The 15,304-nt window shown below is 39.8% G+C and overlaps 1 protein-coding gene across 1 annotated transcript in view; it reads right to left on the bottom strand.

Annotated features, from left to right (window-relative positions):
* The window catches only part of TUBGCP4 (tubulin gamma complex component 4), a gene marked incomplete at its 5' end in the record, with an annotated part of 30,358 nt that extends 16,152 nt beyond the window's left edge, over positions 1-14,206 (bottom strand). Inside the window, 4 exon segments of the mRNA XM_006162882.3 lie at positions 5,444-5,568; positions 5,789-5,954; positions 9,184-9,385; positions 14,127-14,206. Of these exon segments, the coding sequence (XP_006162944.2) occupies positions 5,444-5,568; positions 5,789-5,954; positions 9,184-9,385; positions 14,127-14,206 (573 nt within the window).
* Between the last annotated feature and the right edge of the window lie 1,098 nt (positions 14,207-15,304).

Here is a 15,304-nt window from a genome sequence, read left to right as displayed (position 1 = left end):
TAAGAATCATACTATATGCTATGGCTTATATAATGGTTTGTCCTTCACAGGTTTGTTTTGAATTTGATCCCTAGTATAATGGCACTGGGAGGCAGTGAGACCTTCAAGAGGTGAGGCCTAGTGGGCAGCGCTGAGATCATGGCATCACACTTACAAATGGACTGATGCTGCCTCTTGAGGAGAGTGAATTCTAATAACTCTTCTGGGAAAGGGTTAGTCCCCATGAAAGTGGGTTGCTATAAAAGGAGGCTGGCTGCTCCTGGATCTTTCTGCATGTGCCTGCTGATCTTTCTGCTTCTATAGCCATGTTGTGATGTACCCCCAGGGGTTGGCCTGATGGACTTTCACATGCCTTTGGACTTTCCACGACCAGACTTTTAAACCAAACAATCTTCTATTCTTTATAAATTACCCATTCTCAGGTATTCCTACTAGCAACATAACAGTGGAATAAGGACACCATAAAATCCCAGTTTTATAAACTACAGAAAATGCAAACTAACACATGGTGACAGAGAGATCAGTGGTTACTTGGGAAAGAGAGAAAGGGTGGGATAAAAGCACATAGAAAGGCAGGAGATAAAGGATGGAAGAAGACATCGGGTACAATCAAAAAGGAAGCCAGCTAGTGATCTAGTAACTAATAAAACAGATCTTGAGGATGAACAGGTGACATGGTAGGTGAGGCACTGGACTCCCACATGGCCGACTGCAGTTCAAGTCCCGGACCTGGTGGCTTGTTGTTTCACTTTCCCCTTCTCTCTCTTCTCTGTCTCTGTCTCTGTCTCTGTCTCTCTGGTGAGCGCACATGCCCTATAGCAAATTTAAAAATAATAATACTAAAATTTAAAAAACGAATACACTTTAAATTAGAAAATCTAAAATGAAATATATATAGGTAATACAGAGAACATTATATTGGGTCATCAGGAAAACCATGGCATATTTTTGCATAGTAAAATGCATCATTACTTTCCCATCAACCTAATAAATACATAAAAGGACAAACAGAATATATATTCATTATAAATATGTACATGCCTAATATGTCATTTCTTTTTTTTTTTTTTTTGGAGAGGTTTTTGCTATAGGGCGCATGCGCTTGCCAGAAAGACAGAGAGAGACAGAGAGACAGAAAGCGAGAAATCAACCCCCAGGGGGGATGGCCACACTGCAATCCCTTCTCCCTCATTCTCCTCTCAGGATCTTGGGCACGCATGCACATGCATCTGGCGTGAGTATAAACCACTGGATCTGGGACTCGAACTGTGGTCGACTACATGGGAGTTCAGTGACATAGCTATTACGCTAACTGCTGGTCCCCCTAACATGTCATTTCAAAATGAACAATTAGAACATTCATAGGACCCTACACTGAATACAGGATAGAGGTTTTCCAAGGCACAAGCAGAATAATTAACAACAAAAAACAAGCCCTATATAAGTTCATAAAAGAATCTGTAATAAATTCCAAAGACCCAATATCACACTATAAGTTCTCCAATTATACTAAAATAAAATAAAAATGATAAATTTCTTGGTTAAAAAGAAAATTCAGAATTGGACTAGCCCATAGCATGGTGGTTAAGGCTGCTGGATGCCACACAGCCAACCACATGTTTTGATTCCCTGACCTGGCAGCTAAAGAAACTCCCAGTTGCGTGTGCATGCATGCCCCAAATCCTGACAGGTGAAAGAAGTGAAGGAGAAAAGATTGCCTTCCATGGAGGGTGCTTTCTCACTTTCTCTCTCTCTCTCTCTCTATCTGGTGAATGCATGAGCCCTCTGGCAAAAATGTTTTTAAAAAAGAAAAGAGAAAATTATTAATACTTAAAATAGAATAAGAGAAACACTATATGTCAAGAACATGTGGGACACAGTAAAAGGAATATGTAAAATTTTGTATATCTGTTTTAGAAAACAGAGGTTAAAAATAAAGAAACCAAGTTTTTGACCTGGATAAAGAGTATCTCAAAGAAACAGGATGGAGAAGATAATGAAGATAAAGACATATCTATAAAATAGAGAACTGAGGGACCAGCAGGTGGCATGGTGGTTAACGCGCTGGACACTCCCATGTGGCCGACCACGGTTCAAGTCCTGGACCTGGTGGCTTACTTTCTCACTTTCGTCTCTCTCTGGTCAAATTAAAATGAAGGAATGCATGAATGAATAAATAAATAAATCCATGCCCTATAGCAAATTTAAAAATAATAATACTAAAATTTAAAAAACGAATACACTTTAAATTAGAAAATCTAAAATGAAATATATATAGGTAATACAGAGAACATTATATTGGGTCATCAGGAAAACCATGGCATATTTTTGCATAGTAAAATGCATCATTACTTTCCCATCAACCTAATAAATACATAAAAGGACAAACAGAATATATATTCATTATAAATATGTACATGCCTAATATGTCATTTCTTTTTTTTTTTTTTTTGGAGAGGTTTTTGCTATAGGGCGCATGCGCTTGCCAGAAAGACAGAGAGAGACAGAGAGACAGAAAGCGAGAAATCAACCCCCAGGGGGGATGGCCACACTGCAATCCCTTCTCCCTCATTCTCCTCTCAGGATCTTGGGCACGCATGCACATGCATCTGGCGTGAGTATAAACCACTGGATCTGGGACTCGAACTGTGGTCGACTACATGGGAGTTCAGTGACATAGCTATTACGCTAACTGCTGGTCCCCCTAACATGTCATTTCAAAATGAACAATTAGAACATTCATAGGACCCTACACTGAATACAGGATAGAGGTTTTCCAAGGCACAAGCAGAATAATTAACAACAAAAAACAAGCCCTATATAAGTTCATAAAAGAATCTGTAATAAATTCCAAAGACCCAATATCACACTATAAGTTCTCCAATTATACTAAAATAAAATAAAAATGATAAATTTCTTGGTTAAAAAGAAAATTCAGAATTGGACTAGCCCATAGCATGGTGGTTAAGGCTGCTGGATGCCACACAGCCAACCACATGTTTTGATTCCCTGACCTGGCAGCTAAAGAAACTCCCAGTTGCGTGTGCATGCATGCCCCAAATCCTGACAGGTGAAAGAAGTGAAGGAGAAAAGATTGCCTTCCATGGAGGGTGCTTTCTCACTTTCTCTCTCTCTCTCTCTCTATCTGGTGAATGCATGAGCCCTCTGGCAAAAATGTTTTTAAAAAAGAAAAGAGAAAATTATTAATACTTAAAATAGAATAAGAGAAACACTATATGTCAAGAACATGTGGGACACAGTAAAAGGAATATGTAAAATTTTGTATATCTGTTTTAGAAAACAGAGGTTAAAAATAAAGAAACCAAGTTTTTGACCTGGATAAAGAGTATCTCAAAGAAACAGGATGGAGAAGATAATGAAGATAAAGACATATCTATAAAATAGAGAACTGAGGGACCAGCAGGTGGCATGGTGGTTAACGCGCTGGACACTCCCATGTGGCCGACCACGGTTCAAGTCCTGGACCTGGTGGCTTACTTTCTCACTTTCGTCTCTCTCTGGTCAAATTAAAATGAAGGAATGCATGAATGAATAAATAAATAAATCTTTAAAAAACCCTTGAGATCAATAAAGGTTACATCTTAAATTTATAAAAAAAAAAGTAGAGAACTGAAAAATAAGGAAGAATAAAAATAAAAGCTGGTTCTTTCAAAAGATTAATTAAGATTAAACAATAAAAAATTAAAATACAAGATAAAATATATCCAGTTTAGTCCTACAAGAAGTGACTATGAAATTGCAGCAATAAGAAATGAACAAAAGATTGGAGCTGAAGACCTTAAGTGCTTGCTTTTTGCCCAATGACCAGATGCCTAGGACTATCTGCATTATCTATGCAACACAGGGTTTTTATTATTTTTACCTAAAGATGTATCTTTTTGGTAATGACAGACGTGCTTTTTTAAAAAAGCCTGGTTTTTCTCAATACGCCTTTAAAGGTTTTTAATTGTTTCATATCTGGTCAAATTGAGATTTTTAAGAACTCCATTTTTAATTTGTAATAAAAGTTTACAACTTGATTTTTTCCAAAAAGTCAACAAACTGCAAGCACCTGTTAATAAAGGTCTTAAATAATAAAAAAAAAAAATTTAAAAATTACAAAGCAGCAGATTTTTAAAATAAGTAAATCTAGGGCTGGCAAGTGGTGTGTTGGTTAAGGGCGCTGGACTCCCACATGGACGACCATGGTTCAATTACTGGACCTGGCGGCTTGCTTTCTCACTTTCTCTCTGTCTCTGTCTCTCTCTCTCTTGCATTCTGTTCCTCTCTGGTCAAATTAAAATGAATAAATAAAATAAATGAAGTTAAATAAAATAATTCTTTAAAAAAACAAGCAAATCTAAATGAAAAAGGTAAATTCTAGAAAATACCAAAATTGGTACAAGAAGAAATAAATGTCTTATGACAGTAAGTTTTTCTAAAAATACCTGGCTTAGATAATTTTTCAGGTAAGTTTAATAAAACTTCAGTAACAATTCCTATCTTATGAAAATTGCTCTAAGAAAAAGAAAGAGAATACAAGCTACTTGGCCCAGTTTTGAAGCTTATGTAATCTTTATTCCAAAACTGCATTAAGTACAATATAGAAAGAGAAGAATACAGTCTTATTTCACTAGAGAATGTGGATTTATAAAATAAATACTCTCTTGGCTAACCAAATCCAATAGTATGTTAAAAAATATATCATAATTGGGATCAGCAGATGGCGTAATGGTTACATTGCCAAACTCCCACGTAGTTGACCACCGTTCAAGTCCCGGATCTGGTGGCTTAAACTCACACAGGGCACATGTGCATGTGTGCCCAAGATCCTGAGAGGAGAACGGAGGAGAAGGGAATGTGGCGTGACTTCCCAGCAGAGGAGTGATTTCTCATTTTCCCTCTGTCTATGGGGAGCACACGTGCCCTATGTGAAAAACCTAAAAACAAACAAACAAAAAACACCAACAAGCTCTTGATAAACATGCTTAAGGAAGTAAAGATAGGGGGCCAGTAGACGGTGTAGCAGTTACATCAATGAACTCCCACAATTCCCACAGGGCTGACCATAGTTCAAGTACTAGACCGAGTGGCTTGAAAACCATGGTTGGGCTTATGTGCATGTGTGCCTAAGATCCCAGGAGGAGAATGGAGGAGAAGAGATTGTGGCATGGCCATCCCTCCTAGGAGGTGATTTCTCACTTCCCCTCTCACTTTCTTTCTCTCTCTGGTGAATGCATATGTTCTATGGCAAAATCCTTAAAAACAAACAAACAAACAAACCACAGAGAACGCTATTTTCTACTACTTCTTGTCCTTTAAGTCTCCCAAAAAAGTCTAAGCTCAGCTCTAACTACACCAAGAAGAAACAAAAGACAAGTACTCAATCTCTGGGGACAATCAGTCCATTTTCTTTCTAAAAAAATGTAAGAGAATGACAAACCTCAGCCACAGTACTACGAATGCGATCCACCACCTGCTCGAAATCCACCAAGCTGAAGAGTGGCTGCTGCTTAAGCCGATGCAGCTCTGCAGCAAAAGTGTCCTCCTGGTTTTTCAGAATGGAGCCTGCAGAATAGCAAGACACTGTCAAAGGAAGGCAGAGAACACCAGGGCAGCCAACATTTTCTAGAGAAGGTTCATCTTGGTGGGACATCTGCCCCTCATGTCATGAATGTACTGCAATTTTAGTACGCAAATATTGCCAGCCACTCTGACCAGATACACTTTTGGGCCCCATAACAGTAAGCAGAACAAGCCTTTGAGAGTGTGACAAAGAAATCCCTACCTTTTCTAGTCAGGTTCACATTCTGATTCTCAAACATCTGGACAGATTCTCCAACAAACAGGATTTTTTCAGCAACCCTCACTGGAATGTAGGATGGCAAAATCTCCACTCGTAGAGAAAACTGCTTCAGAGATGGGGCCAGCATGTTCTCTTCCTCAATCAGGCGCTAGTCATGGGAATAATCCAGATCAGAGACGAAGCACAAAGTAAGAAAAGGAAAATAAGAAACAATCGAGTAACAAACCCAACTCATGATCTCTATCTTATAGAAGCAGGGACTTTAAATCTGAAGTTGCACAATTCCTAAGTTCCCAGCATTGGAGAGACATATTTTATTCTCAGGCAGCCAAGGGGCATGGTGGAATAGCGGCTGTTATTTATTTATTTAGAGAGCATGCTCACTGAAGAGACCAAGAGACCGAGAGAGACAGAGACAGAAAGTGAGAAATCACACCCTGGGTGGATGGCCATGCTGTAATCCCTTCTTCTCCATTCCCCTCCTGGGATTTTGAGGCCACAGGCACTTGCCTCTGTGTGAGTTTCAAGCTTCCAGGTCCAGGATTCAAACTGTAGTCCACCATGTGGGAGTCCAGCACCTTAACTACTATGTCACCTGCTGCCCCAATAGTGACTTTTTTAGCACTGAGATCTTAGTCTTCACCTGTCTTTACACTGTATAGAACCCTGTGCAGTGGGATCAGCTTTTTCCTTGTGCAATGAATGACCTATTTTTTTTTTTTTAAGTCTTACATGTATGTCTGCTCTGCAGGTGTTCCTCAGGGCACTATCCCAGGCCCTCTTTGCCTCTTACTCTACACACTCTTCTTAGACAATCACATATTCTTCTGCGGCTTCACCGAACATTATAACAGATAGTTTTAATCTTTTCTGGTCACTGGCCTTTCTGAAATTATAAAAGCTATGGACCCTGTACACAAATTTATATATATATATATAAAACATTTCAGAGAAGCTCCTGAAGTAACCCAATGACCCCTTGTTGATGACTCCATATTTGCAGTAGCTGCATAAATAGCTTCCATGAGCCCCCAGCTCAACCCCCAGACATGCCCAGAATGCACTCATCTTCTTTTCCCTGTGATTACTACTTTGCTAGCCGCTAAAGACAGGAGGGTGGGTATCATCCTCAAATCTTCCTTGTTTATAAACGATTATTTTGGAGACAGGGTCTTGCTATGTTGCTCAAGCTGGCCTCAAACTTGCCCTCCTTCTGTTTCAGCCTCCTGGGTAGCCGGTGCTATTAGCACGCACCACCTCGCATGCAGATTCTCCCTTTTTGGCCCAGATCCAATCGCTAAGGCCTACTGATTCCACCTCCTAAATACTTCTCAGGCTTCTTTACTCTTCTTCATAGGCTCTGTTCCCATCCATGGTTTAGCACATTATTGTTCATCTAAGTTCCCCCAACACTCTCTTCACCGGTCTACCTGCCTCTAACCTTGATTTTAAACAATGATTCTCCAACAGTATCCCAGTGATCTATCATAAATTCTGATTGTGTCACCTTGACTAAATTTCTTCTGTGGTTCTCAGCTTTTTCTTCAGATTCAAGTTCAAGTCCGAATTCCTTTCCTCTGTATGGAAAGATCTTCATGATACTGCCTGTTTAATTCAACAGCTCCACTGATTACCACCCCACCACTCTCTCCACCATACTTATTGGCTTATCTGCCAGGGAGTGTGCATTCTCCAAAGAAAAACAGAAGCAGGGGGAGGGAGAGAAGGCCCCTCTCAACCCCCTGAAATAGGGGAATGGTCATGCTGAAGCAGGCCAGCTTGAGGTTTAGCAGGACTATGGCCATTTTAAAATTAAAATTTTAAAAAACGATCTGACCAAATGCTGACTCATGGAGAAAATCTGAGGAACTGTGAGAAACCAGGAATGAAAAATAGGAATCAGGTAATTGCTCAAAGGAAAACAATTCACTTTGATCTACTATAATGAGGAATGATTTGCCCATGCTTTTATCTTATATCTATAAATACTGAGCACATTCTAAACTTTTCTGAGTTTGGTGGTGCTTGCTGCCTGTAACCTGGTGTAGAAATAAACTCCCTTCCTCTCCAGCCTCTGCTTCTCACTTCACTGATCATGAGTAAAAGCAGCTGGACTTGTCAATAGCAATGTCACGATCCCTTCTTCTCCATTTCTCTATCCTGTCAGGATTTTGGGAAATAGGCACATGCACCTGGCAGGTTTCTCAGGTGACTGGGATCAGGATCTGAACTGCCTATCTGGCCACTGAGATACAGCTCCCTTAACCACTAGGCCATGGAGCTTGTCCTTATTCATTACACTTTAGCTTTTCCTTGACCACTTCAATTGATTTACTAATAGTAATGAGCCAAGTCTTTCATGGTCTCTATACTTTTCATACACCAGTCCCTCTGCCTGGAGACTTCTTGACCTCTCCTATCGAACTCTTTGCAATTTAGACAAACATTTCACTGAAACGCCTAGTCTAGTTACTCCAAGACTCTAACCCAGTCCATGTTCTAAGAATATCGATACGTACCCTTTTCAGAACACTTAGTGGACTGTAATCTGTTTATTTTTCTGTATCTTTCACTAATCTATTGGGTCGTCAGGGAAGTCGTGTCACATTTCTGCACAGAAAAACATGTCATGACTTTCCTGACAACCTAATAGAAGCTCCTTAAGGACATGGACTACTGCACTTTGTCTATGTACAATAGCTGTGGCACCCAGAACAGTGCCTGTCATATAACAGGCATTCAATGAAAAATTGTAACAGGATAAATGAATGAATGGTGGGCCAGATGGGGGTGTGGTGGTTAAGGCAGCTGGATCCCATATGACAGACAGCACAGTTTGACTCCCAGACCCAGTGGCTTGTAAAACACACCAGGCACTTGTACGTGTGTGTCCAAAAATCTCAAAAAGAGAAATGGAGAAGAGACTGCAGCATGACCACTGCCTACGGGGGGTGCTTTCTCACTTTCCTCCACCTTCCAACTCTCTCTGGCAAAGCACATGTACCCACCAGCAAGTGAAAAGAAAAAAAAAGAATGAATAGATAGATGGATGAATATAGACATAATGGAACTTTGAGAAGTCTAATCAAAACTCTAAACTGCATTTAAAAGCTATAGAGTAGCTACAGTTTGCAGGGATAAGACTTATTTATTAACCTCTTAAATGCAAATATTGGGAGAAAGGGAAACAACATGAATCTCACAAATGTATTTTGTAATCTCACATTGGTTAAGATAAAGCCAAATGTTTATGGCTAAAGAATTTATGGAAGGTGCCCAGGCTATGGCAACTGAAGAGGGGTCACCAAAATATCACTTAGCTCAAGCCTTATCTGACCCCCAGTAGGAGCATGCGAGGCTTCTTACTGCATTCTCACCAGGTCCTGGAGTTCTCTCAGTTGTTTTCCTGTCAGGCCCCCAATGCCCAGATCCTCCTCGTCCTCTTCTGGCTGGGCACTGACACTACCAGAAGATGGACCCTGTTTGATAAAGAACTCTTCATGCTGGTCCAAGAGGAGTCCATGTAGCATCCAGGCAGAGAGCTGTTTATACATGACCCCATGACACACGGCCAGAATTCTGAGAGAGAGGAAAGTAAAGGGCTAGAAGTTCACTTCGAGAACACTAAACCCTACAAATATCAAAGAGGTCATGCTTTAAACTGCTACAGGATCAACAGGCTTAGAGTTTGATGAGTCATAAGAGAAATAACCAATTAAGTTAAAATAATTGTGCTATTTTAATCTAAATGTTGAGGATGGATTAAGCGAATAAACTATAACTGCAACCTAAGACAGAAATCTAAAGTGTTTGACAAATGTTCTGATGGTAATTTAGGAGAGGAAGATTGTCTTTCCTTCTTTTATGTAAATAAGCTTCAAAATCAATGGGTCCTGTTAAAATTAATGGGTTTAAATGAGTTTTTTTGATTAACTGTATTAAATCTGTATTATATTTATTTGAAATACGTAAGGAGAGAAGATATGACACATGAGTGCCCAGTTCCTACAAAATGCAGAAACTAAAAATGCAGAAAGATTGTTGGAGAATAAGATATTTAGATAGTCTCAAAGGATCGCACTCCAGATAATATATTAATTACAAAAGAGAACAGGTACCTCCACAATGGAGAAATCTGAAGAAAAACACCTAAGTGATCACACTTCATCTTATATGTAAAATACACATATAGAAATGAGAAAGAAATAAAAAGATAAATAAGGTAAACTTTCTTTTGTTTAAAGAATTTATTTATTTATTTATATTATTATTTTTTTTCACATGAGTTTTGCCAGAGAAAGACAGAGGGAGAGAGACAGGGAGCTCTAGAAAGCAAGCTGCCAGATCCGGGATTCAAATTGTGGTCAGCCATGTGGGAATTCCAGCACCTCAACCACCAAGCCACCTGCTGGGCCCATTACTTTCTATGTCTTCTGATACAACGGAATGGAAAATACTACCACCTATACAATATTCTTGCCCAGAATGTTTAACCTGAATCTACTCATGAGGAAGTGATCAGATAAATCCAGATTATGGAACATTCTAGACAACTGGTCAGGAGTCTTAAAACATTAATGTTGGGACCAGCAGGTAGTGTGGTGGTTAAGGGTGCTAGACTCCCACATGGCTGACCGCGGTTTAAGTGCCAAACCTGGCGGCTTGCTTTCTCACTTTTTCTCTCTCTCACTCTGGCCCTCTCTGGTCAAAATAAAAATAAATAAATAAAATTAAATAAAATAATTATTTATTAAAAAAAAAAAACAATGTCATCAAAGACAAAACAGCATCAACAAATGGCAAGGGGGACTGTTCCAAATTAAAGGACACTATGACAACCAAATACAACATGGGAACACAAACTGAATCCAGATTGCAGAAAAAGGTCAGCTATAAATAGGGCCTTTGGAGGATAACAGGAAATTTGGATATATTCTAGATATCATACAAGGCCTTCAAAAGTTCATGGAGGAGCTTGATAGGGCTACAGCAGCAAAATATGATGTTCTGTGAGGCTGACCCACATAAGAAGGTTCTAGGTTTGTGCCTGAAGACTTCCCTGAGAACACTACACATGTGCCTATGATCTGAGGCTGGCTGAAGCTATGAGTGAATCATGGCATTGAGACCCTGTGGAGAGTGTTGTCTTCCTATCTTTCTCTCTTCATGTTCCTCTGGCTCATGGAATAAAAAGAGGAATAAAACAAAAAGTTCATGGGAAATGAATATTATAGAAAAACTACATGGGGGGTACCAGCAGATAACATAGCAGTTACATTGCTGGACTCCCACAAGGCCAACCGCAGTCAAATCCTGGACCTAGTGGCTTGAAACTCACGCCAGGTGCGTGTGCATGAATGCCCAAGATCTTGGGAAGAGACGAGAAGAGAAGGGATTGCAGCATGGCCATCCCCCCAAGGGGGTAATTTCTCACTTTTCCTCTCCTGTCTCTGTCTCTCTTTCTGGTGAGCACATGCTCCCTAAGGCAAAAACCTCTTTTAAAAAAGAAAACTGCAAGAGTTTCAAAGTTTTTTGCATCAAAATAAACTTATACTTGAATTCTATTTTCACAAACTCTTTGAAGTCTCCTAGTATTCTTGAATTAGTGGTAACTTTCTTGAGTAACATGTTACTGAGGTTATATAATGCTTTTTTCTAACGAGATATAAGCATAAGTATTTAGGGTTAAGTGTTATGATATTTACAACTACTTTCAAATGATTAAAAAAATCTAGGGTATATGTCTGTGTGTATACGTAAAATATACATATAGAAGGAGAAAGAAATAAAAAGATAAATCAAGAGGGCTGGCAGGTGGTGTGATGGCTAAGGTGCTAGATTCCCACATGACTGACCATGGTTCAAATCCCAGACCTGGAGGCTTGCTTTCTTACTTTTTCAATCTCTCTCTTTCTGTCCCTCGCTGGTCAAATTAAAAATAAATAAAGTTAAAAAAAATTGTGGAGGAAAAGAAACAAGAGCTTGAGACCACTTTTTGTAGCATGCTAACTGAATGGAATCTTTTATTTATTTATTTTTTGATTTTTGCCATAGGGTGTGTGCACTCACCAGAGAGACAGAAAGAGGAAAGTGAGAAATCACCTCCCAGGGTGATGGCCATGCTGCAATCCTTTCTGTTCCATTCTCCTCTTGGGATTTTGGGCACACACATGCACCTAACATGGTTTTCAAGGTGCTGGGTACAAATCATACTACCTAAGTAAGATTTCATATTCTATACATCAAAATATAACAGAGAGCTATGTCTCCAAAGCATGTTCTAGAAAGGTATTTGTTCTTCTTAGGGTTTACTTATGCAGTGATAACAGTGGAGATAAAGAACTACCTCAGATCATTTCTTACAATTCTGCAATACTGTTTTTTAAAAATAAGGAGGAAGTTGGGCTAGCAGGTGGCACAGTGGTTAAGGTGGCTAGATCCCACATGCCGTGCTGCGTGGTTCACGTTCCAGATCCAGCAGTAGAAGACATGCCAGAAATGGATACATGCATGCCTAAAATCTGGATGAGAGAAGGGATTGCGGCATGGTCATTCCTCCTGGCAGGAACTGGGGCATGATTTCTCCCTTTCCTCTCTCTCACTGTCTCTCTGGTGAGTGCATGTGTTGTGCCCTATAGCAAAAATTAAAAAAAAAAAAAAAAATTAACTAAAAAGAAAAAAAATTGAGGAAGAGAGAAATGAAAAGATCAGAAATGAATGGGCAGTCTTTGAAAATATATCACATATATTTTTCTATAATTATAATCATGGGACAAATATAACCTTATACCATTGTTTTTTTGAGAGTTTTTTTTTTTTTACTATAGGGCGTGAGCACTCTCGCCAGACAGACAGAGAGAGACAGAGAGATAGAAAGTGAGAAATTACCCCCTAGGGGGGATGGCCATGCCGCAATCCCTTCTCCTCCATTCTTCTCTTGGGATCTTGGGCATGCACGCATACGTGCCTGGCCTGGGGTGAGTTTAGGCCGCGGGGTCCAGGACGCGGACCGCGGTCGACTACGGGGGAGTCCAGCAACAGAGCCATTACACTAACTGCTGGTCCCAATCTTACACCATTTTTCAGTATCATATAAAATATTTTACTTATCATTGTATTTATAATTTTAACAACTTTATAGCTCTATAGTCTTTATAGTAATTATACCTTTATTTAGCTTTTTTCCTGTTGCTGGTAATTTTCTAGTTTCTTGATATAGTAGACATTACGATGAATGTACATACAGTTATTTTGTTAAGATAAAATTCCTAAAAAAGTGAGGACCAGCAGGTAGCATGGTAGTTAAAGGTGCTGGACACTCCCACATAGCCGACCATGGTTCAAGTTCCAGACCTGGTGGCTTGCTTTCTCACTTCCTCTCTCCTTCTCTCTCTCTGGTCAAATTAAAATAAATGAATGAATAAATTAAATTAAATAAATAATTCTTTAAAAAATTTCGAAGAAAGCATTATGGAATTGTAAAGTCTAAACATTTTTAAGGGACTTTTATAAAAATATTTATTCCATAAGCGTGAGAACAAGAGCAAGAGACAGGGGGAGACAGGCACACCCTCAACAGAATCTTCATTCTATGAGCCATCCCCAGCCAATCAGGATCATAGGCACATACGTGCACCTGACATGTACAGGGAGACTCTGGGATGCAAACCCAGTATCTCCCCATGTGGCCTCTGCATCATGGAGCATTTCATCGCCACTGTGCCATTATGATTGCTTCACTCTCTTTTTAGTTTGTTTCTTACATGAGTGAAAGAGGCTGACAGACACAGTATCCCCAGCAGGGTCCTGACACCGTGATCATCCTCAGTCAGGTCCAGGTCATGGGCAAGCACATGCCCAGCATACTTACGTAGGTCTCTGGACAGACGTGAACATGGAACCATGTGCGTCAGCCTTGCCAAGTCTGCATTTTACTACAGCTCCAAGGCCTGGCCCTACCACAGCTGCCCTTCTTAAGGATCCTGATGCGAAAGTACCAGCTACGTGTACTTTGACATGGCAAGTAGTATCTGGCACATGAAATGGAAATCCTGCAAGGAAAATGAGATCTAAAAATTAAAAAGCAAGGTTGTCTTGGCAGCTAATCCTGGCTTTGATGCTCAACACTTCATGGTCCTCTCTCTACAATTTCTGAACCATCATAAAGATGATATGGACTCCTCTGCTTATGGGCTTTTTCTGTCCTGATCATAATTTCTCCAAAGGGAAACCTAAGATGACCTGAAAATAAACTGTGTGAGAAGTCAAGTCACTTTATCACCCACTTCCAGTCCCAACCCCCAACTAAACCATGACTTACTTTTCCAGTGCACTTCGAACAGGAGGCAAACCTCCGCAGCTGTGTTTGTAAACAGTTTCCAGGATTTGACAACCATGAATCTGGAAAATACAGTCTTGTCAAACTGAATTCTATCATAATAGTTGGTACAATAATAACTCTTATCCTATTGGGTCGTTGGGAAAGTTATGACGCATTTTTGCATAGAAAAACAGAAAAATAAATCATGACTTTCCCAACGACCTAATATATTCAGCCAAGCAGGACAGTCCAGCAGTGAACAGGAATAAATTTCATCGTAAGATCTATATGTAGAGGTCTCAAAGATGGACCCCTTTCTGAGGGAAAGCATCAGCATCACTTGGAGATTTACTAAAAAGGCAAATTCTGGGGTTGGCAGGTGGCGTGGTAGTTAAGGGTGCTGGACTCCCACATGGTGGACAATGATTAGAGTCCTAGACTTGGCAGCTTGCTTTCTCACTTTCCCAATCTCTTTCTCTCACTCTCACTCTATCCTTGTCTGGTCAAATTAAAATAAATAAATAAAGCTAAAATAAGATCATTCTTAAAAAAAAAAAAAAAAGGCAAATTCTGGGGACAGCAAGTGGCCAGGGTGGTTAAGGCGATGGACTCCCAAATGGGTGACTGCAATTTGAGTCCTAGACCTGGCAGCTTGGAAAAATCACGTCAGGTGTGTGTATATGTGCATGCCCAGAATCCCAGGACGAGAATGGAGGAAAAAGAATTGTGGCATGGCCATTCCCACTGGAAGGGAATTTCTCATTCTCCCTCTGGCTCTCTTCAGTGAGTACACACATTATATAGGAAAAACCTAAAAAGAAAAAGAAAGGTAGGATCCACCAACCTGTGTTTCAACAAGCCCTCCAGCGATTTTTTAAAAAACTATTTATTTAATTCCACCTTTAATTTTTATTTTTTAATTTGACCAGACAGAGACAGAGACAGAGAAAAAGAGAAAGCAAGTCAGCAGGTCTGGGACTCAAACTGTGAACAGCCATGTGGGAATCCAGTGCCTTTATCCACCAGGCCACCTGCCGGTCCCAACCCTTAGGTGATTCTAAAAGACAGAAGCACTAAAGAAATCAGAATCACTGAGAGACTGAGGGTTGATACTCCAAAGTGAAGAAAAGTTCTTTAGTTTTATCTGTTTATTTTTAATTATTTAATTTTATTTATTA

This window comes from Tupaia chinensis, unplaced genomic scaffold, assembly GCF_000334495.1.
Source record: "Tupaia chinensis unplaced genomic scaffold, TupChi_1.0 Scaffold141044_1, whole genome shotgun sequence".
In the NCBI taxonomy this organism is placed as follows: Eukaryota; Metazoa; Chordata; class Mammalia; order Scandentia; family Tupaiidae; genus Tupaia; species Tupaia belangeri.
The sequence above is the reverse complement of the archived record's forward strand: the minus strand, read 5'-3'. Positions and strand labels throughout refer to the sequence as shown.